General features: G+C 36.2%; 1 protein-coding gene across 2 annotated transcripts in view; it reads right to left on the bottom strand.

Annotated features, from left to right (window-relative positions):
• LOC121319754 (ceramide kinase-like) overlaps positions 1 to 14,984 on the bottom strand; it is a 36,530-nt gene that overhangs the window by 4,297 nt on the left and 17,249 nt on the right. For both annotated transcript variants that reach the window (XM_041257530.1, XM_041257531.1), the window contains 9 exons: positions 14,851 to 14,976; positions 12,403 to 12,469; positions 11,630 to 11,775; positions 9,501 to 9,575; positions 8,953 to 9,105; positions 5,433 to 5,538; positions 4,977 to 5,050; positions 3,401 to 3,606; positions 1,180 to 1,388 (listed from right to left, as the gene is read on the bottom strand). In XM_041257530.1, the coding sequence (XP_041113464.1) occupies positions 1,180 to 1,388; positions 3,401 to 3,606; positions 4,977 to 5,050; positions 5,433 to 5,538; positions 8,953 to 9,105; positions 9,501 to 9,575; positions 11,630 to 11,775; positions 12,403 to 12,469; positions 14,851 to 14,976 (1,162 nt within the window). The remainder of the gene's footprint in view (positions 1 to 1,179; positions 1,389 to 3,400; positions 3,607 to 4,976; positions 5,051 to 5,432; positions 5,539 to 8,952; positions 9,106 to 9,500; positions 9,576 to 11,629; positions 11,776 to 12,402; positions 12,470 to 14,850; positions 14,977 to 14,984) is intronic.

The following is a 14,984-nucleotide window of genomic DNA, read 5'->3' as shown; positions in this document are numbered from 1 at the left end:
TGGTGAAACCAAGGCATGATTACCAGAAACTGGCTCAGTGATAATGCAGTTTGGGTTTTTTGGTTTTGTTTATATATGGTACCCCCAGCTACCACTGCTGGCTGATTAGTACAGATGCAATGACAGGTTAACCAACAGGTACTATCACAGGGCCTGGATCCACCGCTACTATCACTGGTGTGATGATGTTGCTGGTCACTGAGGGACAGCTTTGATAAGTCTCCGAATTTTTAGGTAAACAAAGTTAACCCATTATGTAATGGATACATTCTGTATTTGAAAGGGAACAACCGGTAATTAAGTAGAATATGTTTTCATTTGATATTACATTCTGGCACCTTCTTCTGTGTGTTATCAAAACTACTGAACTTTAGCAGGATTGAAAGAGAACAAGGAAGCTCTAGTGATTCTGGGTTTGTTAATTTTGTCCAAAGATTTAAAAGAATCATGCTGTCACTATACTACAGTACCACTGACAGTGGCCAGATGGCACTGTTTCACAAGAAACACTCATTTATGACCACCAATATTTTAGTTTGTTCGACATAATCATGTGTATGCAATTTAATATGCAATTTACTGGTTAAACATTTGTTGACTGTTGTATATATGATTTAAAGAATATCAAAGAAACAAATATTTACTACAGTCCACAAACGATTAGCAGGCAAAAATAATAATACTTGAAACTATCAAGCCTACGATTACAGTATGTGAGAGGTGCATATTTTTATTTTGGTTTATTAAATCCCTAGTTTTTAATTTATATTATTTTCTCATTTTACCCAAACACTATGGAGTGATGCTTCATTACATTCTTTAACAAAGCAGATAGATATTAGAAACAGTAGCGCACAACTCCCAAACTTGCTCATGTTTGTTTCACAAAATATTAATATTGCACTCTGTTTTTCATTTGAATTTCAATACAATAGGTCAGAGACACTATGCACAGAAACATGATTAAGAAAACAAGATGGAGACTGCAGTAAAATGAAGAACATTAGTGTTGTTCTTTTTCTAAAACGTACTTCCCCCATTATCTTTAATCTCATTTATTCTTTATTGTAAATTGACAACCTTGTGACTTATGAAAGCCTACAGAAAGGACTTCCAGATATATCTTACAAAAGAAAGAATTCTTATCAAATTTACTCCCCAAAAAGATAAATACCATACCCGACTTCAATTGCAGCATGTTCCAAAATTTCTCCATCACAGTTCCAGTTGCTATTGACAGGAGGACAGTCACATGCTGGTTGATCCCTGCCGATTTGACCAACGATGTTTTTCCTGACATCTCTGATGTCAGAGAACTCACTGTCACAGTGCTTTGGTGTAAACTTGAACTTTTTTACTCGATAGACCTCAACAAAAGTAAGGTCAAACTGCAAAGAAGATGAAAGAATGTGTTTAAGTGGAGAGTTTAGGGTTTTCTTTTTCAGATGAAGACCCTTAAGGCATAGTCTTGATAACAGACAGATAAAACACAATTTCAATAAATCATTGGAGATTAGTGATCATGAAGAGCTGTTAAAAGCCAAAAGGGCCTAATGTAGCAATTTCTTTCTTTTATAGAAATTCCAAATTCTCTCTCCATTGTTGTGAGAATGTGATCCAGGATGCACACGCCACACACATTCCTCACACTATACAAAGTGTGCAGCCAATCCAAGGTATGGCTTAAAAAGGTAGGCAAATTGAAAAAAAAACTAAGGTTGTTTTGTATGGAAACATATCCGAAAGCTATACCTTACGTTCACGCGACTTCAGCAGTGAATATCCCCTTTGTGACGTAACCTCGCGCAACTTTCTACTATAACTAAAGACCATACCAACAATCCCTTATTATCTGAGATCTGCTGGAAGCAATAGCCCTGGCAAGCACCTCTGTGTTTGATCATTGGATAGCGGACTGCTTTAAGTCTAGACTGTTCTGTCCCTTAGCAATAAAATGCAATTCATTGTACACTAGCCTTAAGTAGCATCTGTCATGGGTACCTACCAAGGACAAAAAAAAGCTTGTTCCACAAAATGTATTAAAATTACCATAGCATTTTTAATATACTGACGCACAATGAAAACGCAACAGTCTAAGTTTTACATCAATAGCTCATTGGGCACATACATAATGTTATTTTCAATGGTAAGCAGATAGGTTTGTTGACTGTTTCAGTAGTATTGTTCCTTGGGATAAAAAAATATTGAGCGCAAGTCATGTGATTTCATAAAAACACCAGGTGCTCAGTGTTTGGTATTTGAGTTGAGTTAAAATTGCCAAAGTGAGTTAATTAAGAATCTGTACAAATAGCCATCTGAAAAGACAATTTTAATTATCACAAGAACAGCGAAAGATACGACCATGTCCCGCTTCAGTAATGAAGATCGTCTGGTTGCTATCGGTATGATTGAAGGCAGCCTGTCTTTGAGAGAAGTTGCCCGGAGAATGAGATGTTCTGCTTCAACAAATCAGCAGACTAGCCCAGAGAAACCAGGAAACCACTCTGTGAGGGACAGGCCATGTCCTGGAAGGCAGAGAGTCACCACACCGGCCACCACGTTGCGGTGAGAGGTGGAAGTGTGATGATGTGGGGAGGAATCTCCTTTACACAAGAACTTTTTTGGTGCAGATTGAGGGCAACCTTGCTGCTCAGTGATACATTGACGAAAGTCCTTCAGGCAACAGTTTTTACTTTCCTGCAAGCCAATCCAGAAGTGTTGATTTTCCAGCAGGACAACGCAAGACCACACAGTGCTAGGATTACAATTGCACGACTTCAAAAACAATGTCGAGGTATTGCCATGGCCAGCTTTTTACCTGACCTGAGTCCAACAGAACATCTGTGGGACCAAATCATCAGTGCCATGCACAGGAGACAACCACTACCAGCCAACCCTCACCAGCTGGCTGCAGCTGTACAGAAAGAGTGGCGGAATATCCCGCAGCAGTCTATTGTAACAAACAGTCAGTGATATGAGCACACAAGGAATGGGGAAACATGGGGATTCTGATATCTTACCCCTGTACTCAAAACAAGAAAGAGGCTGATCAGGTCTATGAGTAAACACTGCCAGGACTGTGTTAATGCTCAGGGAGGTCATACCTGGCACTAACTTTGTAATGTTTTCATTTTGACAGTGAGTGTGTCACGTTTCATATTGAAGACTTATCATGATTCTTTGATCTGTATTTTGTTCACATTTCTGTGATTTTGTTGGATGTCTATGTTTAAAATATTTGATTAGATCCACTAGATCTGAGTATTGCGTTTCTTTTGTGTTTAAATATATATATATATATATATATATATATATATATATATATATATATATATATATATATATATATATATATATATATATATTTATTTATTTTGTCACTTCAGTAATATGGTTCTACCTGATCGTCTCTGCTGGTGTGCCGAAGAAGATGTCTAAGGAAGTTCAGTCTTGAACATTTGCGGACAAGAATGATGTCAGTTGTTCCATCTGCCAGGTGTGCTGCTGGGGACAGGCCTTTGGGGCTGCGTGGACAGGCACAGCTCATACTGGCAGCATTGATGGCCAGAAACTTCCCTTTGATAACTTTCCACTCGCCTTCAGACTCTGCAATACACCATTACAGTTGAATGAAGTCTTACCTTATTCCACACTGCTTCATTGCTGTAGTGCAATAATAGTTAACAAGACTTGATAGAGGACAAGCACACAAACAGAACAGACTTGGTCGAATAGGGAAGTGACTTGGCAGAGGTATTTGTGTTTCCTTGATACAGGTGCATTTACTGTAATGCTTTTGACAAAAACGATTGTGATTCCGGATTATGAACATATTCCTTATTTTCAATGGCTACAGGAACATTCCATCAGGTTAATACAATAGCATGTTTGGGTGCAAGTGTTTGTGATTTACTTAAAATCCCAATAAAGGAATTGCTTGAAGGACCAACTAAGCTCCTAAAATTAGAACTCCTGACAACCAATCAGGAAATTATAATAAACTTCTGTGGTTTTATAATAAAAACAGTACTTCACCTCAACATGAACCCTGAGCCCAATTACAGGCTTTGTGTTGTTTTTTTTTTATCGTCACCAACAAACAGGGTCCCTCTGTGAATGACATATGTTATTTGTCCTCTACATAACAAACAAACAGATCTGTTCTCCCCATTGGGCTACATTTGCATAAACAGCAAGCTATTTATATACCAGTACTGTGAGCATTCTGCTCTGCAGCTTGTCAAGTTATGTAGATATGTGCCACTAATGGAATTGCAGTGTCTGAATACTAAGGAAGGGTTAACACTGCAACCAATTTTATCAGTGATTAACTCTGTGTTCAGTAAGGCACTCTGCATGGAACACCTCCTCCATTGGTTAAGAAAAATGACTCCATAAAATGGATTCTCCCTTTAATAAAAGTATGAGAATAATCTGTAGTTCACACAAAAAAAGTACTAATCTGTTTAACATTAGTTGTGGTTACACAGCGATCCTGGGAACCCAGCAGTGTTGACTGTCATTACACTAATCTGTAGCAAACAGCTATAGGCTGAAACATCCCCTCAGGGTTTTCACTCTCTTTTCAAATCCACACTCTTTGGCTGCAGCTTTTCCTTGATTTTTCTGCGCTTAATAAAGTTTGTTCAGATTTTAAGATCAAACATAGATGTCAGAGAGCTGCATTGTAGTTTAATCCTTTTAAGCACATACTTAATACTGCTAGGGAGATTCTGATGAAGTTCTAACTGTAACTCTCAGACCTCCTCCAAATTTGAATATAACTATTTGCCTCTGTGACCTCTCTGTTTGTTACAAGCTTTTAATGTAACTAAACCTCTGTTTTAAGAATGTTAAAAATATAAAAATGAAGGGTAGAAATAAAATTAAGAAAATACAACTTGAAAGAGAGTAAAGCAGAATTTACCACAAACCATCAATGTCTACACATTCTGTGAAGAAAATTAATTTCTTACCGTTCTCATTTACATCACCACCTCCCCATTTTACTGGGGATATGTCCTTCACACGATTCTGGCAGACATAGCACCTAACAGGAAAAATCATACACTTTGAGTGCATTAAACACACTGCAGGCAGATAATTATTCTGTATATTAAACTGCTGAAAGGATTTTTTACTGTTGGTCTTTTGTAAAGATCAAAGTATTTGCGGCTTTTTCTTATTGCTGGACTTTAAATTGTTATATCGTATGAAGAAATATTGATAGATGTGATTTTACAACCAGAAATATATGGCTATTCAAAACTGTTAATATAAACCCCTATTAAATATGATATTGTCTTGAGAATAACCATTCCCACTTCCTAGGGTATACACACTTCTCGAATCATCAGAAAAACAATGGCAGTAGATCAACACTTTTATTGTGTAGTAGCAGCTCCTAAATAACATAACAAAAGAATGCCCACCCTGATCTACATCTGCTGCTGTCTCTTGGACTCCCCAAGGTGTTAGTTGCTGGTAAAAAGGATATTGTTCCCTCGTAGCAGTGATGTGATAGAAATGTCTTGAAACCTACATGACAAAGCAATTATTATACAAAGGGGTCAAAACATAGATAAACACACAAGGGTATAGCATATAGTAGCTGATTAAAGTCTTTGCACAGCATTACATGATTTCCATTACATGAAAGTAGGTGTTAAAACTTCATGCTGCTATTGGACTTAGCTCTCGCCAAGATAAGCACCAACTAAGACATGGCTTCTTTTACTGTAAACTAATGTGATCCATCTGCGTTTCTTTCCATCTGATGATGTAGATATCCTTCTACCTCGTGTTGGTGGCTGAAGTGTAATGCTGGCTCCAGGGATCAGCCTATTTTGTGCCTCAAATGCCACAATTCTATATAGTAAAATATACCAACAACAGCATTTATGTTAGAATATATAGAATATATATATATATATATATATATATATATATATATATATATATATATATATATATATATATATATATATATATATATATCTGTTAAGAGATTTGAATTTAAGATGCCACCCAAATTTCCCACCCTCTATTTGAGGTAAAAAATAAAAACATCAAATAAATATGCATTTACAAAGATACAACCTCAATTACACATATGGAGGCATTGCAGCTGTCTGCTATCACACAGATCATTACAGTTATGAGCTGCTTCTCATTTGCAGTCGTGATTACTCACACCTGTTTTTCTCCCAATTTGTGAACTGATATTGCTTGTCATGTCTAAAAATACAGGGGTTGATCAGCATTTCCTATCTGGCCAAGCTGATACTATTTGTTAGAAAAGTTGAAATTACAAAAGCTTCTCTTTGAATTCCTGGGGAAGCTAATGACGCTTCTTTGAAAAAATCTGTATGTCATGGATGACTCGAGATCGGGCAGTAACGTTTTGTTTCATCATCCCTCAGCTGTAAGTCACATTGCTGCTTGTGTATTCGGGTACCGACGTCTTCGTTCGTCTTTTCTCAGGAGTCAGTCACATTGCAGTTTGTGTACTCGGGTAGTCATGTCATTTTTTGGCAATTTTAATACACGCATTACGATACTGTACTCAAACAGTATACTGTTAAAAAAAAGTGCGTCTTAAATTCTAAGGAATACGGTAGATATATCAGGGCTGCTCCTATTAACAGATTAATCAGACCGATTAAATCATCTAAAGAGTTGATCACAGATTAATTTTTTTTTTTTAATTTAAATCGTGCAAAATTACATTGTTTGTCTTTCTGTCTGGGCATTATAGGGTTAAAATCCAAAGTAACTAACACGTGGGAAATTATTAGCGTAAATAAATTACATATAAGCTTTAATTTACCAGTACACTTTTACGCAAATCATTGTTTAATAAAAATTAAAATAAAATAAAATGTCCTTGACATCAAGTAATTATTTTTTAAATTTTTTTTATATAAAGGATTTCCCGTTTGTGGCACCGATTTCTGAACGGTAGTGTTGATATTACACATGTATTGGAATCTGTGCATTTGATAGACTCTGTAACACGTGTAAGCTGTGTGTTTTTTTTATGTATTAGTATTACTACTGGCTTTGTTTTGATCTTTACATATTATATATATAAAAAAGGTTGTTCTTAAGGAGCCCATGAGTGTTACTTCTGTTTGCGTGAAAGACAAAAGAAAATCTATTCTCAGTTCTTGTGATTTACTATTGCTATGCAAGACAGCCGGCGATATAAGACCATGCTGGAATATATGCATGATATATATATATATATATATATATATATATATATATATATATATATATATATATATATATGATAGGCTAGGTGACGTGCTAGGTATATTATCTTGGATTCCTCAAAATAGCCACCCTTTGCCTTGATAACTGCCTCACAAACAAGAGGCATTCGGTTAACAAGTTTCAGCAGGAAATCACCCGACATGTCTTCCCAGCAATTCTGCAGCAATTCCCAGAGATGTATGGCACTTGTGGGTAGCTTTGCTTTGACTCTTCTGTCTAGTTCTGTCCTACAAAAGTTCTATGGGATTGAGGTCTGGAGACTGGGCGGGCCAGGTCATTAGATTGAGTTGTCCACCACTTTCCTTCTTCGCCAGATAGTTCTTGCACAACTTTGAGGTGTGTTTCGGGTCATTATCTTGCTGAAAAATGAAGGATTGCCCAACTAGCCGTAATTCTGATGGAATGGCATGCCTCTGAAGTATGCTATGATAGCCATGCTGGTTGAAAAAGATTTTAGAAAAAGACTTGGAAAAGATCACCAACTCTGTCGCCAGCAAAGCAACCCCAGACCATGACACTGCCTCCTCCATGCTTGACATTGGGAACGACACATGCACAACTCATGCGCTCACCCTCTCTGCGTCTTACAAATACTCGACGGTTGGACCCAAATATTTCAAATTTTGACTCATCGGTCCATAAGACCAACTTCCACTCCTCAAATGTCCAGTTTGTGTGTTTTTTGGCCCAGGCAAGTCTCTTCCTCTTATTCTGCACTCTTAACAATGGTTTCTTTGCAGCAATTCTTCCAGTTAGGCCAGCTTCATGCAATCTCCTCTGAACAGTTGATGTTGAAATATCTCTACTTCTAGTAGCATTTAGCTGAGCTTGTATTTCAGGGGAAGTTAATCACCAGTTTCGCAGACTTGTGACTCCAATGAACTTGTTCTCTGATCTGAGGTCACCCTTGGCCTGCCTGACCTTGTTCAGTCCTCATGAGTGCCAGTTTCTTCAAATTGTTTAATGGTCTTGGCCACAGCAGTTACAGACACATGCAGAGTTCTTGCGGTTTGTCTTAAAGATTGACCTTCATGTCTTTGCTTAACTGAGCGTATTTTGCCATTTTCTGCTCCTTTACATTCAGAAATGACAAACTTGTGCCTATGCTACCTATATTTATAGTAATCATGGACCCTCACCTGTTAACAATAATTGGTGACAAAAGGTTAATTAGGTAACATGCTAGTTAACTCAGAGAATATCTAACAAAGACACTTTTATACTTGTTCTAACACTGTGTTATACACATTTCAGTCTTTTAACTGACTTGGGCTTCAGACTGAAATCCCCTTGCTTTGGGTGACCATTTCACTGAAATTGACAAGATTTACATTCTCAATTAAAAATGATATTTCTGAATGCAATTCACTTATGATTATCAGCTTATATAAGTACATGTATCATATAATGAAATATTAAGTGTTTATAGACAAGTTTATACAGTTAAAAGCATAGATAATCATGAAAAACATGGTTTCAAGCAGGTGTACTCAAACTTTTGACTGGTACTGTGTGTATATATATATAGATAGATATATATAAAAAATACATTATATATATTGTTACTTTATTGTTTACTCTCAAGTAACAATAATGAATATTGTTTTGGCTAAAATCAATATTGCATTTATTTTTTATCCAAATGCAAATTATTTAAATAAACCTAATAAATACCTGAAAAGTCATATCTGGCTGGGCCCATCCATCGATTCCTTTCGCTGTCCGTCAATACATCTCCATAGAAACCGTATCCGAGCAGGGACACAGAGAACTTCAGAAATGTATTATGATGATGAACTGAGCAGACATCCATGGGCTGTGAGTCACCTAATGGGACATTTATGGAAACAGACTTTCAAAGCTACTAATCAGAATGGTAAACAGCTTGTATATTTGCAAAAGATGATCTTATCCTTGTTTTTTTGTATAAAAAATAAATAAATAAATAAAATTATGTAAGGCATGGCAATGTTAACAACTTTTGTCTAAAAAGCTGTTGTTACGCTGCACTGGAATCATTGACATTTCTTATTTTATTTATAGCCAACAAAGGTAAACAGATAAGTGCTTCACAGTCTGTGTTTGTCTCGAGTTTCTCATTGTATTTTTAATGCAATACAAAGAAGCCAAAAGAAAGACTAATTTGTTAATTTTATTCATGCTATGTTTACACAGTTGAGCAGAAACGTATTCAACTACTGTACTGCGTTATACTCACTTACCCACAATGATATGTAAGGCTGATGTCACAGGGTCATTGACCCCAACCGTTGCATAGCAAATGCAGTCTGTTGAACCTAATTTATAAGAAAAAAAAGTTTCCTGATTATTATACGAAAGCATGCATGACACTGGACGTAGTTTATACAGTACCAAACAACATCTGCACAACACTAAATGGCAGTCGCATGCCGTCCTGTATATTTTTCTCTCTAGTACAGTCTGGATGATAAAAATATTTCAACACAAACATTGAAATACATTTTATGTTATATAATTAGACAACTTTGACTATATATATATATATATATATATATATATATATATATATATATATATATATATATATATATATATATATATATATATATACATAAAAAGTGTGACCCACCAAAGTAATCTTTACTGAAAATATTTTAAAAATCTTTCAGTATGACCAGTGATTGAAACAATGTACCGGTGAAACAGTTCATTGTTACTGGACAATACCGGCAATTGAACTTGTCTGAAAGATAGAAAGCAGCTGTGTACTGTATGAACTGTAAAGACTGTATTTTAATACAGCCTGTATCACTGATGTGGATAGCGTTATAAAAAAACAAAGGACAACACTAGCAATGGACCTAAATGACAAAAAAAAAATCCAACAACTCAGCTGTGTACCAAATATTAAGACAATAATTTGAAAGTGTTCCGTCTCTATACCTAAAAACTTACCTCTTTTTTGCATCCATATTTAGTTAGATAGGTCAACTTCACATTTTGTGTGAAGTGTTTATATAACTGTCACAGGGGTACTCTTTACATTCATTGAAGGACGACAGATTAGACGACATGGATGCGTGTTCACTTCTTGAGTGACAGGAGACCAAGACTGGAAGTTTGGGATGTACACGCCATCTGGCACGCAGGTTTATTTACACATAGACATACAGGAACCATATGTGACGCTACCAGAAATGGTAGCTCATGTGGGACATATGGCCTGGCAAACAAAAGGCAAAATAAACACTGTACAAAAAGTACAAACAAAAGGTACTCATGCTACTCCAGTAACAAAGGTCCTGCTTAGACACATGTCTACTATACTGGGTGGGATCTACTATCTGAAACTAACTCCCTGTCCCTCGGGCAGTTCACCCAACTCCAACCTCAGATATACATATAGTCGTTGGTTCACTGCAGCTTGCTTAGTTCTCCTGGAACAAAACCCCCGACCCCCTCCCGACCAGATAATATACACATAATCGCTGTTAAAGGTGGTCACTTAGTTTCCTGAACCCAGTCGTTCAGCAGCACAAACGGACCGATGCTTCGGCAGCAGTGCCCTGACCCCTATGGCTTTACAGCAGCAGTGATCTGTGCAATCTATACCCTTTTATTCCTGGCACTCTGCTGCACCATGCCTACCTGCTGATTAGGAGCTTACTGCGGGTAAACACACACACACGCTGATCATTCCCATAAATAAATAGCAGGCAGGCTGCTACATACAGGGCGTCAGGTTCATCATTAAAACTAACCCTGTTCTTATTTATACAATCACTACACTCATACTTACAATAACAATTACAGAAGCCCCCTCCTTATGCACAGGGCTCCAGTCCTGGTATAATAACCCTGAGAAAATTAAGTCACCTCAACAGCCTGTGAGTTATGGCTTTCACACTTCACACTGACCTTGAGAATCATAGAATACAGTTGTGTACCAAGAAGCCAGTATCTTGAAGCACTAAATCTTCATCATCCAGAAATCCAAAACTCACATAACTACCATATGTAACAGGTCAAATTGAAGGGTAGTGTGGATTTTGCCCAAGGAGTTTCTAAAGCACTGAAAATATGAAGTCAGCATCTCAAATGGTCTGTGAAATATTAGCGGTTTAAACAGTGGCGGCAATGGACTGGCACATACATACAAGATGTGCTCGTGGGGATGCTCAAATAAATAAGGTTACAAAATATTTAAAAAGTGAAAAAAAAAAAACAGAATTCAAATATTGAGTATAGAAAATGGGTGAAGCAGATGCCCAAATTATATCAAACGAATATAGAGACAAATTTATGCCAGCTCACAATCCCTAATGAAGCGAACAAAGTCCCAATTCAAATCATAAAGCCAGTATCTTACCTGCTGGAATAATACCAATTCTGAGATTGCACTGAGACAGTTTTGCCTGGGAATCGTTCAGGTCTACTCCAGAATCGCTCTGTGTCCGTGCAATTAGACCATGAACAACCTCACTAAACATTCCATCCCCACCAACACAAACAATACTATATAAAAAAAAAAAAAATTAGCTGTTTACCTCATCAAGGTAAAGTATCTTAAAAACAGAATTTCATTACATTTATGGCATGGGTTTATAGATTTATGAGGTTTATGATTAAATCAAATTGCATACACAGTGCAATGTCTTCTGTCCTGCATTATTAATATTATTAATATTTAAACATCCATACAATGTTATGGTAAGATTCTGTTTAATTTAAGAAACATCATTATTCATACAACAATCCTGTTTAAACTTTTATAGTCACTTTCACAGAACCTGATCTTGGACTACCTAATGTTACATTGGGTAAGGTAGTCCATGATTAATGCTAATTACGGTTTGTGAAACCAGCCTTTAAACTTAAACATATTTAGATAATGGAAACCAATCAGCACACCACCTATGAATATGTGGAAAAGAATACATTAAAATATAAGATATATTAGCTTTAAACTGTAACTGATATTGTTTCTTTCAAAAAGTGCCAATCCAGCATAGAGCACAAATACTAGCTGCAGGATGCAGGATACCATTTCTGAATTTTTAATAGAGGGAATGACTGCATAAACATTACAATTAATAATTCTGGCCATGAACTTAATTATATCAAACCATTAGAAAGACTCACCCGTCATACTTCCTTAGGTCAGCTTGAGTCTTCAAATGGTCCCTGGCGTGATTAGCATGCTCTGTTACTATGGAAACAAAGATATGTTGAAAACAGTGGCAGACTATACTATACTAACCAAATCCAAAAAATCCACAATTTTAGTATAATTTTACTACAATTAGCGACATTTAATAACAGTGGCATTTTAGTTGGTTGGAAACCCTGCTTTTACGTATTTCAGTCCTAGCAGCATGTTCAGAGCCACTGTAAGAAAAATTAATTTCAAAAAGGCCATAGGGGCATCAGTTAGCTGCAAGCTCTTGTAATCCTTCTGCCAAGGATCAAGTGTGGGATCGAGCTGCCACTGTACATTATAAACTCAAGCTCACTCTGAAAAAGGCCAAAACCTACTGAACCCCTTTCACTACTAATAGGTTCAAGAACAAACCAAATATACACTTCCATCAGACAATGGAGAGGAAAATAATCTTATCAGCATGAAGATCACAGCAATGGGAAGCTGGTTGTTCTATATTAATAATTAATACAGTAGTGAACGTGAGCCTACGACTTCATTACCACTATTGGTTTTCTTCCTGCACAAATTGCATGTGAAATGAATCAGCCATTCAGTTGTTACAGTCCCTGCATCTACAAAATCATTTCAATTCGAAGATCCATTTTGACTTTCCTAGGGGTCAATCTGTCAGAAAGACTACATATATATATATATATATATACACATATACACACACACACACACACACACACACACACACACACACACCACACACACACACACACACACACACACACACACACACACACACACACACACACACACACACACACACACACACACACACACACACACACACACACACACACACACACACACACACACACACACACACACACACACACACAGTGCCTTGCAAAAGTATTCAGACCCCTGACCAATTCTCTCATATTACCGACTTACAAATGGTACATTGAAATTTCATTCTGTTTGATATTTTATTTTTAAACACTGAAACTCAGAATGAATTATTGTAAAGTGACATTGGTTTTATGTTGGGAAATATTTTTAAGAAAAATAAATAACAATTTACTGCATGAAAAGTGACTGTAGAGTTGAGGAGTTCATGCAAAGGACCGTGACAGAAACAGACAAATATGGATAAAAAAAAAAAAAGTGTGACTGAAATGTGCAATACATGAAAAAATAATTTGTTTGAAGTTGTTGATGCAAAATTGGAAATCAGGTACAAGGTCAGTATCCCACATTTGTTGTGGAATTGTAGGCATTCATATATATATAGAACTTTGGCATCCACCTTACAGACACCAAGAATTGCTATGAAAAGGTACTAAATGATGTAACTGTGCTAGTGCAGAAGTAACCAGTACTGGTAAGACATGGAAATTATAGTATGTGAAAGGTTCTCATAATTAGCCATTGTTCCTAATGTTACAATTTTTTTTTGTATATTCCTGCTGGCATTCTTTGTTTTCTATCTGAAATTAATCCATTATATATACTGCAAGCGTGAAACGGTTCACATTCTTTAAAACTACACTGTAAAAACAGTCAGATAACAATTGCATTTATAATGTCTCAACACTTTTTCCATATAAATTGCAACATAGGGATTAAAAAATAATTTCCTTTAAATTAAACACAGCAAGAGACCATTCTTCATGGTAACTGTATAGCCTTTCATCTTCTTTTTTGTTAAAAGCTACTGTCTTTTTGCATAACTCCTCTTACTAATACCTCTTTTTTATGACTGTGACCTTTATGGATTTTCAGGTTACAAAGAATAGGAATTGTGCATTGAAGCATGGGAGGAGATATAATCTCTACTAAATCAGGCAAAAAAAAAAAAAAGTAATGTGCTTATTGTGCCATTACATATGTTACCCAAGTGTTATTATAAAGCTACAAAACTATCTCCATCACTTTGGTCTATCTTAGTTGAGCTAGACATGCACGTCACATTAAGGGGCCCAATTTATGATTGCTAAAAATGACTGCAAATACATTTCCCATCTGTTAACTTGATATACACTACATTTCTGTTCACAGATTTACATCTGACATTTAAATGTCTTTGATTTCTTTGGTTTGACAGATATATAAAAGTTAATATTCCATGTAGTGTTTTACTCATGCATATGGACCTTCACCTAAGGATATGCTGCTAATAAACAAGATTACGAAAATCAGTTCAGCTTTTACAGTTTGGCACATGCTGCTATAAATTATTAATGGCATTATATTTTCAAGCTGATTGTCCATCAATTCTTTGATTTTTATTTTTGTTGCTGGATAAGGCAATAAATAAAATCATATTCTCTGGAATGTTTACTTACTGGGCTTTTTTTTGCCCGCAGAGATCAGTTTGCAAGTATAAGCATTACGTTTGTTATTTAAAAGCAAATTCACTGTTGACAGGAACTCACCAATTACATCTGTGGAAATGGAGGCTAATGTAAAGAGCTGAGCCACTTTCTGTTCATAAATCTGCTTGCCTTGTTGTTTACCTCCATAGGGATTAATATATACAAGCAGGTGCTTTGGTCTACAAGCTGAGGAC

Source organism: Polyodon spathula, chromosome 8 (genome assembly GCF_017654505.1).
Source record: "Polyodon spathula isolate WHYD16114869_AA chromosome 8, ASM1765450v1, whole genome shotgun sequence".
Classification (NCBI taxonomy): Eukaryota; Metazoa; Chordata; class Actinopteri; order Acipenseriformes; family Polyodontidae; genus Polyodon; species Polyodon spathula.
Note: the sequence above shows the minus strand (reverse complement) of the source record. Positions and strands in the feature narration are given on the sequence as shown.